General features: G+C 42.7%; 1 protein-coding gene across 1 annotated transcript in view; it reads left to right on the top strand.

Moving 5' to 3' along the window:
* The window catches only part of ENOPH1 (enolase-phosphatase 1), a 77,337-nt gene that overhangs the window by 43,924 nt on the left and 15,635 nt on the right, over positions 1-17,778 (top strand). The window contains exons 3-5 of the mRNA XM_033914424.1: positions 4,834-5,036; positions 6,478-6,610; positions 15,160-15,283. Coding sequence (XP_033770315.1) covers positions 4,834-5,036; positions 6,478-6,610; positions 15,160-15,283 — 460 coding nt within the window. The remainder of the gene's footprint in view (positions 1-4,833; positions 5,037-6,477; positions 6,611-15,159; positions 15,284-17,778) is intronic.

Below are 17,778 nucleotides of genomic sequence, written 5' to 3'. Positions count from 1 at the left end.
ATTTACCTTGTTTCCAGTAGAAGGTGGGGTTGATCTGTTCCTTGGTGGAGAGAGTCACCAGGTCTAGTTGATGACCTCTTAGATGGGTTTTGATAGGGGGGTGTTTGTCGTAGCCTAGTTGAGTGAGCAGTGACCAGAAATCCGATTTCTGATTGGTCAATTTGCTCGAGATGGATGTTTATGTCCCCGCATAGAAGGTTGTAAGGACTAGTTAAAGAGTTGGTTAGTAGCGTTTCCGCAAAGTCCTCTTTGGACATGGTCCATTTTTTTGGAGGGATGTAGAAAAGGGTGATGGTTAGTGCGGAGGGCAGTGGTTTTGCTGTGTGTACTCGCCCCAGTCCCGGACCCAGAATTTCGGTGTCCACTTACCCCAGTCTCAAAAAAGTATTGGCAGCCTAGCTCGCCAGGTGGGTTGATTGAGCCTGTACCCTCCCCCAACTTACCTAGTTTAAAGCCCTGTGAAGTAGGCGGGCTAGTCGGTGTCCAAGGACGTTCTTCCCTCTTCTGGTCAGGTGTAGCCCGTCTGATCCTTGAAGTCCTTGTAGCGCCTCTCCATGGTGCAGAAACCCGAAGTTCATCTCCTTGCACCATCCTCGCAGCCAGTTGTTAGCCCTCTGGATGCGCTCATCCCTGGCTCTACCTTTGCCCCTCACTGGGAGGATCAAGGAGAAGACCATCTGCGCTTCCATCCTCCTCAGCTTCTCACCCAGGGCTCTAAAGTCTTCTTGTACGCTCTCCTGGGTGTTCCTGGCAGTGTCATTTGTTCCAACGTGGATGAGAAGCATAGGGAAGTGGTCCTGGGGCTTGATGAGTCTGTCCAGGCAAGCGGTTACATCCCGAATCCTGGCCCCCGGCAAACAGCAAACCTCTCTTGATTGTAAGTCTGATCTGCAGATTGGTCCCTCGGTGCCCCTCAGTAGCGAATCCCCGATCACCACCACTCTGCGCTTCTTAGGAGTGGGCCGACCTGTTGTCTCCGGAACTGGGGCCTTCTGCTGAACAACTCCCTGTACCTCGTTGTCAGATACTTCCTGTAGTAGCTGGAATCTGTTCTTCAAGGTGATTTGCGGGGTAAATAATAAATTAATTAGAACAATTAGATACATGTTATCATTAAACATGAATCAGATGATTTAAAAAATGAATCAAATTATCTTAAACATCTTTAATTTATTGATGATAAATTTCTTGATGGCAAATTTTTCGATAATGAGTTTATATTACTGGATTTTACATTCAGAAATTAGTACATTATAGATTGAGAATACTTATTTAATTGAAAGTATTCATTAATTTCATTTTGAACTTTCTGTTCTATGTGAGGTAAAGAATTATGTAACTTCCTAATATTATAAATTTCACTAATGGGAATGATAAAATGAACTATCTTATGAGTGTTTACAGTATTCTAACTCATTGGATTTTGTATTATGTTAGTAGAAGTTTTTAACACAGTTTAATGGATGTCAATAATCTATAATAATAAAACCCTAGAGCGCGCATGCGCTGTGCAAACTTCGTGATTCCTGGCGCCGTGAGGTGTGCTTCTGTGTCAGTCCTCACGGCGCCTGCGCTAGCTGGAGGCGCTTGTGCCAGCGACTCCTCCCTCCCGGCTCAACCGTCCTCCCAAGGCAAGAAGGACAAAAAAGTTTTGTCTCCACAGGGGGATTCGGTGCTCGCAACGGCCAGCGGGTGGCGATTGGCAGCGGACTTGGGGGAGGAAGTATCATCAGCAGGTAAGCCAGGCTTGGGCGTAGGAGGGACGCAGGCAGGCTGGCTTCAGGGTAGGGGTGGGACAAAGGCTGAAAGAGGCTTGGGCGCAGGAGGGACGCAGGCAGGCTGGCTTCAGGGAGGGGTGGGACAAAGGCTGAAAGAGGCTTGGGCGCAGGAGGGATGAAGGCAGGCTGGCTTCAGGGGAGGGGTGGGACAAAGGCTGAAAGAGGCTTGGGCGCAGGAGGGACGCAGGCAGGCTGGCTTCAGGGGAGGGGTGGGACAAAGGCTGAAAGATGGTGAGGCACCGGGTACCAGGGCAGGACGCCGGGCCTGCTGCACGACGATCTGGGCTTAGAGGACCAGCTCCAGTTGGAGGCATGGAGGGAGGGTAAGAATGGGAGAGGGATGGAAACGGAAGGGGGCCATAGAGTAGGCAGGCATTGCACAATAGGGGACCAGGGGGAGAGGGAAAGGGGGCTGCTTTTGGGGAAGAGGGGCCACAGAGCATGCCGGCATGGTAGAATAGGGGGCAGGGAAAGGGGGCTGCTTTGGGAGGAGGGATGTGCTGGGGGCAGACAGCAATCATCGGGAGGGGGGGAGAGAAGGGGGCCACGGAGCACGCAGGCATGGCACAACAAGGGAAGAGACAACCCTTCAGCAATATTTTTTATAAAAATGTTAAAAAGAACAGGCCCAAGAACAGAACCTTGAGGCACACCACTGGTAACATCCCTTTCCTCAGAGCGATATCCATTGATCACTACCCTCTGTTGCCTTCCAGGCAACCAGTTCTTGACCCAGCCCGTCACTTTGAGACCCATCCTGAGGGCAATCAGTTTATTTATTAGATGTCTGTGTGGAACACTCAAGGGCTTTGCTAAAATCTAAATGCACCACATCTAGCGCACTTCCTCTATCCAATTCTCTGGTTACCCAGTCAAAGAAATTTATTAGATTTATCTGACAGACCTACCTCTAGTGAATCCATGTTGCCTCCGGTCCTGTAATCCACCGGATTCTAGAAACTTGACCATTCTCTGTTTTAAAAGCGTTTCCATTAATTTGCTTACCACAGAAGTCAGACTTACTGGCCTGTAATTCCCTACTTCTTCCTTACTTCCACTTTTGTGGAGATGGACCACATCTGCCCTTCAACCAAAAATTACTCAACAATATATATAATAACACTTTCAATTAATGCTGAAATGTCCAATGGTATAATATAAGAACAGCATAAGCTAATAGCTGATTCAAACTGAAGGAAAAAGCCTCAGACAAGGGCCCTCCCACCTCCACCGAAGTGGTTTGCTAAAGGTGGTTGAGCGGTCACCTCACTGGCAAAAAAAACCTTCAATGAAAATAAAAGCTTTATGCTGTGCTTTGCTAGCGAAAACAAAAAAGATAGAAGAAAAACTTTTCCACTTATCTTCCGCTGATCAGTACACCGACGGTGGCCAGTATTTCACAAATATGCTGCCTTCTCTAGTCCTCTGGTACCACTCCCGACTCTAGAGACTCAGTGAAGAGGTCAGTGGAGCAACCATAACTTCCCTAAGTTCCTTCAGCATTCTTGCATGTACACCATCCGGCCCCATCGTTTTGCCTACCTTTATTTTAGCTAAGGTGCTGCAGATATCTTAAGGGCCCTGTTTACTATGATGCATTAAATGTTTACTGAGGGTTTTATTGTATATTAAGTTCTTAACAAATATGTTTTTGAAAAGAAAACCTTTTAACTACTGTATATTAAATCTTGCTAATGCAAAATGTTATGTTTAATGTGGGGAATGGGCAGGGAGGATGTCAGTGATGTTAATACATATCAAGGCTCTCTCTCCCTGCATACTGGGCATGCTTTCTTTACCAGAAATTCTGCCCATGTCTCTTTTCTGGGCCCCTCTAACTAAGGTGGGGGGAGTCAAAGCTATGGTTTAGTGTAAATGAGGGTAAAGATTGCTGAGAGGGAGAGAGAAATGGTGCCAGTCAGCTGATCCCTGGTGGAATGAAGGAGTAGCTTAATGGTTAGTGCAATAGTTTGAGACCTAGGGGAACTCGGTTCAATTCTCGCTACAGCTCCTTATGACTCTGAATAAGTCACTTAATCCTCCATTGCTCTAGGTACAAAATAAGTACTTGTTTACAAAGACCACTTTGATTGTAACCACAGAAAAGTGGTATATCTCATCCTATCTCTTTTCCCTTTCCTTCCCTATCATGCTTGGTTAACTTGAGAGACACATGCTTTCTTCCTAACAAGCAATGAAAAAGTTGGCTTGTCAGTAGAAAGCAAAAAGAAACAAAAAAATCCTCTTTCAAGCTTATCAGTAAAAATGTTTTCTGGACTTGGTAAACCTGAGCTGTACAGCCTGTGTGTAGGAGTTTGTGATCTGGGGTGGCACGGCATAGCATATGGAGATAGTCGTCTTCTGTTGATACTGTGCATTCCTTGTCCCTTGAGTTTTGCTCATGAATAATACATAACTCCCCCCCCACCCCCAATAAGAACCCCAGTGACCTTTTTGAAAGTAAATGAATAAGCCTGAAAGAAAGGAAATCAATTAAATGTAGTTGTTAATGAGCAGCTCTTCCTGGTGCCGTCAAAATGAAAGAAGGAGTCGGCCATTGTTAGTATTGTATTTTCACCTTGGGGCACGTTCTAATGGTAGTTCTGAGGAGAATGCTAAGAAGACCTGTAGACAAGATGAGACAATTAGTCCTTCCTTCTCTAAGGTGCAGAAAGTATGCTTACTACTTTGCCTTATTTCTAAACACAGCAAATAAAGACCCTATCCAGTTTTCCCATTCATACCACCTACTAGACTGTATAATTCCTTCTCCCTCAGTGCTTGTCTCATGCTTTCTTGAATTCAGATACAGTCCCCTTCACCACCTCTGCTGAGAAGCCCTTCCATGCATCCACTTTCCTTTCTGTAAAGAAATATTTCTTAAGATTATTCCCGAGTTTATTCCCTTTCAGTTGAACGAGACTTGCCTCCTGTGCATTGCCATGGAGGTATTTAAATGTTTCTCTCATATCTCTCCTCTCCAGATTTTCCACAGTATATAGATTGAAATTTTTAAGTCTGTCCCCATGTGCTTTTTTTTTTTCATGATACAAAGGCAGAGGAGGATGCAGAACTTGATGGATTTGTGCCAATACCACCAGACTCTGAGAAGGGGGCAGAAGATGTGGACTCTGTAGTCCAGGCAGTGGTGAACAATGTCCACTGGCAGATGTCACAAGACAGAAAGACCACAGCACTGAAACAACTGCAGGGTCACATGTGGAGGGAAGCGTATAGCACTGGACATGTGAAGGGAGAGTAAGTAACCAAGCTTGATCTTTGTGTTGGGTACAAGTGTCTGGTTTCGGCAGCGGGCTGTCACTCCCTCAAGGCACTGTCCTTAAGAAAGGTTGGGGAGTTGCAGGAGGGGGAGGAACCAGGAAGCTCTGGTTGGCGAGCTTATGATTTGGATGTTTCTGCAATAATTATAAAAATGTCCATGGCAAAAAAAAATAGGATGTTTTTGTCTAGACCTGTTTCAAAATGACAGAGTGCCAAAAAAGTGCACAAAACTGGCCAGCTGATCACTGGAGGGATAAAGGCATGACTCCCTCCCACCCCCTAAGAGATGAAAGTGACAGTACATACCAAGCTCTATGACAGCTGCAGATATAATAGCAAAGCAACAAGCAGGTCCCTGGAGCAGTCTAGTGGTCAGCATAGTAGACTGTAGAGGATGGAACCCAAGCCCATATCCCTACTCTGACTGATACACTTGGGGGCATTCATACTTTTACCAAAATACTCACTGAACCCTGTATAGGTGACACCTGCAGGCATGAGGGCTATTATAGTGGTGTAAATTGGGTACAATACATTTTTGCTATTCCTGGAGGAGGGCTCAACATATAATATAAGGGGGTTATGATGTGATGTGTATCTGGGACCTTTTATGTGAAGTTCACTGTAGTGCCTTCTAGGCTGACCCGCTGCGATGTCTGTGTGGCCAGTCTAGAAAGAGTATTGGTCCCCAGACATCCCAGTGCCTGGTTTTTGTGTATATTTCCCTTGGAACATTTTTTGTTTGAAAATGGCCCTGAAAGAAAGATGCAATGAGCACAAAAATATCTAAAACAGAGCAATTTTGAACCAAAAAGGTAAAACATTTTTCTGGTTTGAAAATTCTTGTGTGGCACTGGATTTTTTTGGACATTTTTTGCAAGATGTCATGTATTGAAAATAGCCCTTTGTGTCTTAAAATACTAGATAGAGTAAATATGAGAGTCGTCCTCATTCTTGGGAGTAGCATATAAAATACATGTGTAAATTGCAACTCCACCTGTGCTGCACCTAAATTCTTCCCCTAAACATTCATATTCCCTAAAGCTACGTCATGTACAGTTATGCAAGCGGCAATTCTTATGTTCTTACATGCAGAAAAAAAGTTTTCAAAAGTCAGGCATAATATTTATTTATTTCTGTGCTTTGGTGGGAAAAGTACAATTCAAAATTGCATTAAAGAAAGATTGTGCTTCATTGATGTACCCAATATACAATGCTTTCAAAAAACAAATCTACAAGACCCTTTGTGTAAGTCCAAGTCCTATTTGCAGCAATAATAGCTGTAACTCATTTAGGATAAATGTCAACTTTACACAGCTCCTTCTGTTACTACACTGCTATGCTCAGCCAGCTGCTATGGTCCTTAAGTAGTATTAATCTGACTTTGATTAATGTTCTCTTCTCCTACTGACTGCAGTGTGTACAGGGATGTGGTGCCAGCAATCAGAGAGTGGAGGAAAGCAGGGAAAAAGGTGTATATCTACTCTTCAGGCAGTGTGGAGGCTCAGAAACTGTTATTTGGACACTCTGTCCAGGGAAACTTATTGGATGTAAGTAGCGTGCTGTTTTAACTTTTTACTTCCTCTCTGCATGATTAAGGATGAAAGATAATAGCTTGGTGGAAGCAAGAGGGGTTGGAAACGCAACCAGTTGCAGTGTGCAGCCCCAGAAGAGTTATTTCACCTTGAGTGACATGTTCAGGTTCAATTTATTTAATATACAGTCGACTCCACCTAAGTGCACATTGGTTAAGCGCATGCTTCAGTTATCCGCAGCCTACCACCATGGTCCTGTTTTTTTTACATTAAAGTCAATGGACGTAAACTCCGGAAATCGCAATCTGATAAGCACACAATCCGCTTATGCGCACTGATGTTATACGTCCCACCTCTATGCGTTCACGTTACGTTCACTCCAGTTAAAAGCAATCACGTTCTCACGTTGATGAGCCACATGTTTCGGATCAGCAGTCTAGGCCTGGCCAGGTGTTTAAACTTTCGAAACTGCACCATGGCATCTCTTAGAAAAAAACCTTTGTCTTTGGCTGGTCAAAAGTCATTGTCTCTGGCTGAACGTGTCCACCATGCTGGACAAAAATCATTGTCTTTGGCTGAACGTGTCGACTAACGGGAGAGTCAGGTCTCTATTGCAAAACATTACAGAGTTCATCCTAGCCAGATTTCTCGGATTCACAAAAAAAAGCAAGCCATTTTGAAAGACTGGCAAAACAGTAATTCTACCAGGAAACGGAAAAGAATGGGAAGGCTGGAGACGTTGAACCGGCTTTGCTGCAATGGTTTGCTGAAGCTAGAAGTCGTCAACTACCAATCAGTGGGCCTCTGATGATGGAGAAAGCAGCACAGCTATCTGAAGAACTGGGTGTAGAAGACTTAAAAGCAACAAACGGATGGCTGGAGAGGTGGAAGGTTCGTAATGGCATAAAATTTAAGAAACAGCATGGCGAAAAACAAGACACGGATGAGTTTGGTGCAGAAAGATGGGTCATGGAAGTGTTGCCATCAATCATGGATATGAACCATGTGACATTTTCAATGCCGATGAGACGGGCCTGTACTGGCGTGCCATCCCTGATGGAACATTGGCTTTCAAACGCAGCAAAACCGTTGGCTTCAAAGTGCCAAAGGAACGATTGACATTGCTGCTCAGTTGCAATATGGATGGTAGTGAAAAGCTCAAGCCACTGGTGATTGGGAAGAATTGAAATCCTCAGTGCTTCAAAAACATTAAACACCTGCCTGTTGAATATGAAAGCAACTAATATGCATGGATGACGGCGACACTGTGGATTGAATGGTTGCAGAAGCTTGGCAATCTGATGAGAAGGCATAGGAGACACCATTGTAATGCTGTGTGATAACTGTGCAGCACAGAACAATGACGTACGACTAACCAAAATCAAACTCGTGTTTCTACCACCAAACACGATCTCTTTGATCCAACCGATAGACCAGGGGATAATCGCCAATTTCAAACGTCATTACAGGTCGCTCGTCCTAAGATATGTGAAGGCAGTGATTGATGCAAGCATGGAATCCAGCTCGAGAGCTGCTGAGCTCGCTAGAAAAATGAAAGTGCTCGACTCTTCACATGGTACGGGAGGCATGGAGTCGAGTCTCATCATCAACTATTTCAAATTGCTATTGATGAGCGAGCTTCATTCACGTATCTGATGAGACAACTGAAGCTGACAGTTGGACTCGCGCCACAAGAGTTTAAGCTGTATGTCGCCGTTGACAACGATGTGCCCACATCATCTGACAGCACTAATTCCGATATCTGTACAGTCATAAAGGACACTGCAGACAACCAAAAATCTGATGATGACGGGGATACTGCTGCAGTCATCACAATTAATGAAACACCTGCAGAGATTGTTTCCTTCTCTGACGCACTTAAGTCCCTACACATGCTGCGTTGTTATCTGGAGATAAATGGATGTCGCAACTATGGACAGTTTTATAGCATCAGTAGGCAGATACACAACCTGTATCGTGCAATCTACATACAGAAAACAATGACTGATTATTTCAGTAGAATGCTGGTTTAAAAAAAGGTTTACAGTGTATTGCATTAGACAGAACAGTGATGATTCTAAAATGGAACCTTGTAGAATTGTTTTATATGTGTTTTTTTGCTGAATAAAAGTTTTATTGCATTTGACTACAGTGTACTGTGATTTCACATGCCTAAAAAGTGGTACTCCGATTAAGTGCGCACACTGTTTAAGCGCACATCGCAGGCCTTGCACTTAAGCAGAGTTGACTACTGCAAATATAACACCAGGGTTAAAATCTAAGTGGTTTACAAACTCATATAAAAGGAGGGTTAAGAAACAAACATATCGATACAAGGACAAAAACAACCAACATCAAATAAGAACATGAGGAGAGAACGAGAGGTTAATTACAATAAAATCTGAGGTAAGGGAAAAGGATAAAACATCAGGCTAGGGAGTAAAAGGAGTCCCTCTTTATCTTGGTTTATTATTATTAATTTATTCATTTTTTTTAATCTGCTCTGTCAGATTCTGAATAAAAGGCCTGCAAGAAGTAATAAGCTTTCAGTTGTGCCTTGAATCTTGAGTTGCCGCAAGGGAAGGCTCATGCCAGCCTGATGGCAATTAAATATATGGTGAAATCTGGGTGTAAGAGTGGAGGGGAGAGTGGCATGATAAAGGAGATTCCAGCGCAAAAGTGACGCGAGTCTTGACAAGTGGGTTACTTCCCTTCACCCACGAGGAGGCATCATCTACATTTTTCAACTCTGCTTCCTTGTGTTGCTGGGCAGTGCCTCGGCTCCTCGGTTTTTCATGCTGCGGTTGAGTTGAGAAGATGTCTTTTCATCTGCTCTGCTTCAGTCTAATCAGGCTAGGAGGAAACAGCCTTCAGATTTTGGGCATTGGTGAAGGGGCAGAAGGTCCTGATTCTGTCAAGTTTTTGGAAAATTTATTACCCCAATTACTGGGATTGGTGACTGAACGGGGCCCATTTGAAATAGAATCAGCTCAAAGGGTTCCAGCTACAAGGGTGGCAACTTCCCAGTATCCGTGACCATTTGTGGTGAGATATTAAGATATGTCCGTGTGTTAGAGGTGTTACAATTGACAAGATTAAAGTCATCTGTTCTTTTTGAAGGAAATAAGCTTTTCATTTTTCAAAGTCTGGCCAAAGCTACAGCACAGAGAAGGAAGAACATAAGTGTTGATGCAGGAACTTTTGAAAAACATGGGGCTACAATATGGTCTGCTTTTTCCAGCAAGGATGAGGATAACTCTTTTCAGCACCACAAAGACTTTTGAAGATCCTGATGAGCTGCAATCTTATTTAGACTCTGTGGTCACTTCTTGAGGATTGGATTTAGGGTCATGACTGTTTATATAAGTCTGGTTGTGACAATTTAGAATTGGTAGTTTGAATCTATCTATCTGGAATGTTTGTTTGTATGAGTGTGGTGTGTGTTTGGGAGTAATATCGTAATATCATTTATGTGTGTTAAGTGACTGTGATGGACGCAGGATTGTTGTTTTCAGGGCTGGTGGGTAATAATATTAAGCTTGTTAGTCGAGGGTCATTTCCTTGCCTTACTGTGCAGTAGATTGGCACTATGTTGGTGCACGGTTGGGAGGTGTTTTTGCTGGATAGATTGGGCTTCGTTTTTTGAAGGATAGGGAGGAGTATTAGTATTAAGTGTAATTTTTTTCTGTTTCTGTTTTTTGTTACTGTGGGCAGAGTTACCATATTATATCTTTATTTTATCCCAGGACAAGCAGGCAGCATATTCTCACATGGGGGTGACGTCATCCATGGAGCCCTGGTACGGGCAGCTTTAAAAGTGCATTGCCACTTTAAGAACTTGAGAAAGTTTGCAAACTGCACGCACCGCACATGCGCGCCTACCTTCCCGCCCGATGCCGCTCGTAGCTCCTTGGTTCTTAGTTTTCTGCGGAGCTAAGAAGTCATGTTTTTTGAAGGTTGTTCAAATTTTTGCCTTTGCCTTCCCGCTCACATGTCTTTTTTTTGTATTTGTTTTTATTTACTTTCTTTTCTGCTTTAGTTCTCTAAACCCCCCCCCCTAAAAAAAGAAGACTTTTTTCCCTCACTGTTCTCACGGCCTCTTCGTTTTCCTCAGGCATTGATTTCAATTTGGCTGAGGCTGTTTGTCCAGCTGTTAACCAGTTTTAAAAATTGTTGCAAGTGTCGACAGCAGATTTCCATCACTGACCCATATAGTTGGTGCTTACAATGCCTTGGCCTTGAACACCGTGTTGAATCCTGCAAAAAGTACTATTAAGAGTCAAAAGCTCCAACAAGAAAATTTTTTTGACACCGACATGGACACCAAGAAAACATCACGGGAGGCTGAGATTCAAGATGGCGGTCGAGGACGGACGCTTGATCGGGAGGCAGAGAGTCGCTGACTTTTTTTCATTTATTTACCACAGCAAAGACTGACCCGCAATGGGGAAAAGGAAGGGGACAGTTTGCCCTAACTCTCCGGCATCTGTTGTCCCGCAGATGATAAGTCAGCAGACGATTTTGGCTGCCTTTGCCCGCTCAGGTGTGGAGACACACGCTACTTTGGAGGCGAGCCCGGATTTGTCGGGAGACCTAGCGCTGGAGTACTCTGGACGATTCTGAGTCCGGAGCAAAGGTCAACTCCTCCCCAGCCCAGAAGTTTGGTGGTGCAGGGAGCTGCAGGAGCCCAGCAGCCTGGTGAGAGGAGTCTGGATTGCAGCAGAGGAGGGATGCCAACACTGGAAACTCAGGAGGAAGGTGCTGGCTTGGAAGTCCAATTAACCCCCACCACAAGTGAAGTAGAGGTGAGAGGAACTTCTAGTGGGAACAACATTGGTTTTGGGGAATTGAAAAGACCTGCAAAGATTGATATGGAGGCGCTGTGGCAGGCCATATCTATAATGGACGCCAACCTAAAATTGAGTCTTTCAACAATTAAAAATGACTATGGAACTATCTACTCCAAAGTGGAACAGCAAGGTTTACACCTATCTAAATTAACTGAAAAATTGGAGAAACAGGAAGAAAATATGAATGAAGTAAAGACTGTCCAGTTGGAATTGGTAAAGGAAAAATCATTTATTTCACGCAAATTGGAGAATTTTGAAAATTCACTTAGAAAAAATAATTTAAGACTCTTGAATTTTCCCAAATGTCCAATCATATCCCCAGTGGAGATGGTGAGAAAATATTTTCGTGAAGTCCTAGCTATTCCTGTGGAAAATTTACCTCCAATTGTTAGGGCTTATTACCTGGATATAAAGAGACCTCAAGGGGAGTCGACCCCTAAGGAAACATCTAAGGACAATGTAGATTTGTCTTTATTTTTGGAGAGTTCTATTGAGGTGGTTACAGATAGAACTACTCTTTTGCTGACTCTAGCTCTGGAAAGTAATAGGGAATATGTTTTACGTTTATATTTCCGCCATTTAAATGATAAATTTTAGGGCTCAAATGTTAGGATTTTCCTCGGAACTACTTTTTTGTTAAAGTTTCCAGCAAAATGTTTTATTTCCTATCAAAATAAAAATTTTCTTTTTTTTTGAGCCTAAACAATTAATAGATTTTTTAGGACCAAAGGAAGGGTCGGTTTAATCCATTGATTTATGACCTGACCATCGGCTGTAGCGTGGATAACCAGGGCTGTTACTCTATTTAGGATAATTTTCTTATTAAAGTGGAATGTATTATTATTTTTTATTTCCATGTCTTGAATCCATTATTTGTGGACTAAATAATTGTTTTGTATTTCTTATACATTTATGCATATGCTTATGCAAATTTTTATTTCCTATCTTTGCATATTCTGATCCTTTGTCAAGATTATTATGCTTGATGAAAATATAAAACTATATAAATAAATAATTAACCCCCCCCCCAAAAAAAAATCACAGCCTTCCACATCAAAAGCATCTACTTCGATGTTGGCGTTGGGTGGCATTGCTCTAGTGGGTAAGCCAGCTAAAAAAACTGCCAGCTTCCCAACAGGTCTCACAAGTCAACCTTGCATCGAGTCCCCTGATGCTGACCAAGCGACGACCACTCTTGCGCCTGGCCTCTCTTCCATCGAGGTGTGCATCCTCTTCGAGGTCACCCTCTCCGAGGCCAGACACATCACTGATGGTACTGGCAAAACACCCAAAGGTACCGGTACTCTCATACCATGAAAAGCTCAACATGTTCAAGCTCCTTACTCCAACACTGACTCCATCGATACCGGCCCAGCCTTAGCATAAGGCCACCAGGTCCTGTGGTACCGATACTGGATCTCTGGTGCAACATCAACGCTCCATGTCCAAACACAGCTCATCTCACTGCAGAGCTCGTTCTCCATCACGGTGTTGCTCCAGTTCTTCGAGGCATCAGCATTCTTCTTCATCATTTCGACAATCCAAGTCTAGTCAGCATCGGTCATCCTCAGCTGCTTTGAAGCGGGAACGTAACTCTCCTTCCCGCTCTTCAAAGCGTAAAAAGAAGTCACATCATACATTGTCATCTTCATTGGATCGACATCGGGCTTGACGTCACCATCGATCCCGATTCACTCCTTCACCAAAAGACTCTGACTTAGTCTGACTCGGCGGATGATGTCCCTGTGTCCACTACAGAGGCTTACAATACTTCTTTTGTAAAGTCTCCTTAGAAATCTCCACAAAAAGCTAAGTCTCCTACTGGAAGACTTTCTTTCACAAAATTTATTCAGCAATTAGGCAAAGAGCTCCCAGTCAAATTAGAAGCTGATTCAGCCTACAGTGCTGAATATTTGGAGACCTTAGACTATGATGAGCCTCCTAAAGAACTTCTTTGATTACCATTACATGGTATTCTTAAAGTGACTCTTCATAAGAACTGGGAGACCCCCCTCACAATTACTGTGGTCTCAGAAAATTGGACTCTTTATACAAAATCACTTTGTCTCCTGGTTTTGACAAACCACAACTCCAGCATTAGTCCCTGGTGGTAGTCGACTTTGAAAAAATCTACTCCATCCAGAGTCTATGCCTTAGTGCCCCCAAGCATGAAGGGCGCACTATGGACAAGTTGCTGTCGCTTGTACCAAAACTCCATGTTGGCTAACACTGTCCTAAACTACAATTTCTATATTTCCTGATATGTCAAGAATCTGGTTAAGAAATTGTCATCTTTTAATAGGTATATTCCTTCACAACAGTTACAGGATTTTTATCACATCTCTCGCATCCTTGCCCTGGCTAGAAGGTACATGTCTTTGAATTATCTTCCAGAGACTTGGTTGTGTCAGTGGCAATGAGACATCTTGCATGGCTTAGAGTCTCTGACATCAATCTTCAGGATAGATTGGCTAACATGATAGATTGGCTAACATTCAATGCTTGAGTGATGAGCTATTTGGTGACTTGATTGAAAATTGTACCCAAAAGCTCACTGACCCATGAGAAACATTGGAATTCTTTGGTTAAATCCAAGCCTAAGCCCTCAACTTCTAAGACCTTCAAGCCTTTTTCTTCCTGTCAGAGGCATTTTATTCCAAACTAGCTGCTCCCCCTAGACCGCAGCAGAACCAAAAACAACAGCATCCTCAAAAATCTCAATCAGCAGCTCCCCAAAAGCCTGCTCAGTCTTTTTGACACGCTTCTCAAGAGCATAGCCACAGTTCCTCTATCCCAGCACATACAAGCTTCTTCGGGAGATAGAATCCCTTCTCCTTCTCAATGCCATCGAGTAGGTTCCTCCTGGGCAGAGAAACCAGGGGTTTTATTCCCAGTATTTTCTCATCCCAAAGAAGACGGGATGTCTTGAATTCAGACAGTCTTTGTCTCCACCCACCTCTACTGGGAGACTTTACAATGCATCTATCACCCTTTCTGTACACTAGATAGAGTTTGAGCCCACCAGGACAGATAGGGAAATATGATAAAGTACCTGAATGTGAAACCACTTAGGATATAAATGGTATATAAATATATTAAATAAATAAAAAGATACTATTGTTTTAATCTTGGCTAAATTTCCCCTTTTGAAGATTCAGATTTTATATCACTGATTAGACTTGTAATGCACCTGTTCGCTAAAAAGCACCACATAGGTAAGGAATCAAAAAACAACTTATAATTAAATCGCAATAACATAAAACTTTAAAAAACCCAAAACTTAAAATAATTCATTGCAAGCATAAAGATTAACAGCATCATTTTTTTAAAGATGCATGCTAATATCCTCAGCTAATTTTGGCTTTATTATAAAAAGAAAATTTTTCTCTCCCAGATAATTCTTAGGATGGATTTATTTTTATTTAATTTAATTATATTTTAAAACATACACATAGAATCAATAACTGGCTTATTTGCCTGGAGTGTAGAAATCTTTTATGTGGAGAGATACAGGGGAGAACATGCAAAGTGTCTGGGAAGGAGAGTGGAGATCCTATTAATTCTTAAAATTAGAACCGAGTTCCTTATGTATGAAAATTTGAGAGAGGTGCAGAAAATTATGTTCAGCAATTTACTGTAATCTCACTTCCTATCAATGAAAGATGGACCTGTTTCTGAGTTCCTATAAGAGGGTGTCAAATTCTTGCATTTCAGCTCTTTGATGGCTACTTTGATACCACAATTGGACACAAAGTGGAGAGTGAGAGTTACAGGAGAATTGCAGAAAACATTGGCTGTTCCCCAGAGAACATTTTGTTTCTAACAGATGTCACTAAAGGTAAGAGACTTTAACTGTAAAATAAACTTTTTTTTTTAAAAAACTACGTTTCAAGTTTATTTAAAATTTGATATACTGCTTATCAAATATCTAAGCGGTGTACATAGTTAAAAAAATGAATATAGATAGGGGTACACAATATACATGTAGACATAATCGCCAAGACATACTTATGAGATGATTATACAGTTTTTCTTACTGTTAGCATGCATTCTCCAAAGACAAGCAGGGGAGATGCAGGCACACTTGTTGGTAAAGTCCTAGACTGAGCCAATGTCAGTGCTCTCCCCTAGCTACAATAAGCTTTTGGCTTAGTGGGCAAGTGCATGGACTCCTGCCTCCCCTAACCCCTCCCCTGCCTTGTCAGGTTTTTTTTCTTATTCTCTCTTGTTAGGTCGCAGCTTGCTCTCTCTTATTCACACACAAAGAAAGGCGAGACATACTAAAGTTATTTTTCAAATTAACTAACTACTCAGTAGAACTTGTTAAAAAACAAAACAAAAACAGAAGAGACAGAGCTAGTTCAACCAACTTTCGCTTCAAATCAGCGTTGTTCCTTCCTATATATATCTCAAACAGTGCGGGCTTTACAACCGCGAAGATTCACAGCCAATGGCAACAAACTCAAAGCGACTCCATCAACCTCCCGACATGTCTTTGCCGCTCCCACCAACTGCATCGATGGCTCCCTCCCTCCAAAGCATGGTTTTGGTATAGCTGGGGGAGGTGAATCGCTGCTCCCCAGCCTCTGTAAACCAGGTAATAGCGACAGAGCCCAATGAAGTGTTATGTAGCAGAGATAAAATGAGTGGCAGCCAGATAGGAGCAGTACGTTTCTTGTTACTCACAAATTTTATACAAAACTGTTGTACTCCATATGGTTCTCGACTAGAGAATCACTGAACATCTTGGACCCCTGAGGAAGGAGTGTTTTTTTCAAAACATGGACTGTGTCAGATCCTGTCGTCTTCCAAATGAGAACCAATTTTTTGTAAAATATTTTATTGACTTGTACTAGGTTCAGGAACTTTTATTTATTTTCTTTTTGGTTTAGACATATAAAATGAAAGCCTCCAGAACCTTCACTCCTTCACCACCAGCAAGTACCTCGCCAGCCTCAGATAGTTGATCACAGAGACTAGAAACAACCCTCAGCCAATTGGCTCCCTCCTCTCAAAACCAATCCCACTGGACAGCCAATACACTGGACAACAGTTTTTGCTTCTTCGACACTTTCAGTTGTATCTTACAGATTTTTGGCTGCTGATCACGAAAATCACATTTAAAATTACATATCACATACCATTTTAACAAAAAAGTACATTTTTACATTTTCTTTTATCTTTCAGGCTAATGCAATTAATAATTAATAACTGACGCCAAGATTAAGGAAGGTATTTTTGTCGGTCCACAGATCAGACATGTCATCAATGATGAGAGATTAGGTTAGTAGGGCCAGAGAAAATCACCTGGAAAGCATTCAAGGATGTCGTTGATAATTTTCTTGGCAGTTATATAGCACCAAACTATATTCAACTGGTTGACAAACTTCTTAGAGCATACAAAACCATGAAGTGCTACATATCACTGAAGATGCACTTTCTTTTTTTTTTTTGAACATCATTTTTATTCAAGAGACCACAAAAGAAACAGGCATAAATCCAATAATACAAAACACCAGTGCAACACAAAATAGCAGATACATGCTGGTCATACAGAGGCAGAACAATCCTCAACAGAAGAACAAGAGAAACCACCAAGCACAGGTCATTCCAAATAAGAACAGCCCACCTCTTATTGAAGCCTCAAGACTTTTTGTATGTTAGTAGAAAACAGACCCAACCCACCCCCTATAAGGTCCCCCAAAAGAATAAACACTCAAACCAACCATCGCAGATCAGGCAGTCAAACATGCAAACCCCGTCCATACTCTCCATACCCCCCATCCAGTCACACCATCCCCCCCTCCCCACCCTCCCCACGCCGGAGAACCAGAGGCAGCTGCAGGAACACCCTCCAAAGAGCCAGGTAAGCCCGAAGCTCAGGATTAAAAGAACATTTAAAATAATAAAGTTCGAACCGCGCCAGCTCAATCATCTGAGTCAGCCAGCTATCCAAGGGGACAGGTCCCACCTGCACCCAAAATTGCAAGATCGTTCGTTTAACCGTTAGTACTGTCATGTAGATGAAGCGCCTTTGTGGCATCGTGAAACCCTGCTCCTCCAACAGGGACTGGTCCCCTAGGAGCAATGTCTTGTAATCCCACTCAATTGATCGTTGCAAGACCAACTGCAACTGTGCAAAAGAAAAATTCCAGATAGATAAGCCAGGGCATTCCAAAAAGGAATGGAGGAGCGTCCCCGGAGCTCCTGAGCACCTAGTGCACATCGGGTCTTCCCATAATCCCATGCCCGCCCCTCTCTCTCGAGTAATGTAAGCCCTGTGGAGGATTTTAAATTGAGTTTCCTGCCAAGCCGCAGACTTCACAAAAGCAT

The sequence above is a fragment of the Geotrypetes seraphini genome, chromosome 1 (genome assembly GCF_902459505.1).
Source record: "Geotrypetes seraphini chromosome 1, aGeoSer1.1, whole genome shotgun sequence".
Classification (NCBI taxonomy): Eukaryota; Metazoa; Chordata; class Amphibia; order Gymnophiona; family Dermophiidae; genus Geotrypetes; species Geotrypetes seraphini.
Note: the sequence above shows the minus strand (reverse complement) of the source record. Positions and strands in the feature narration are given on the sequence as shown.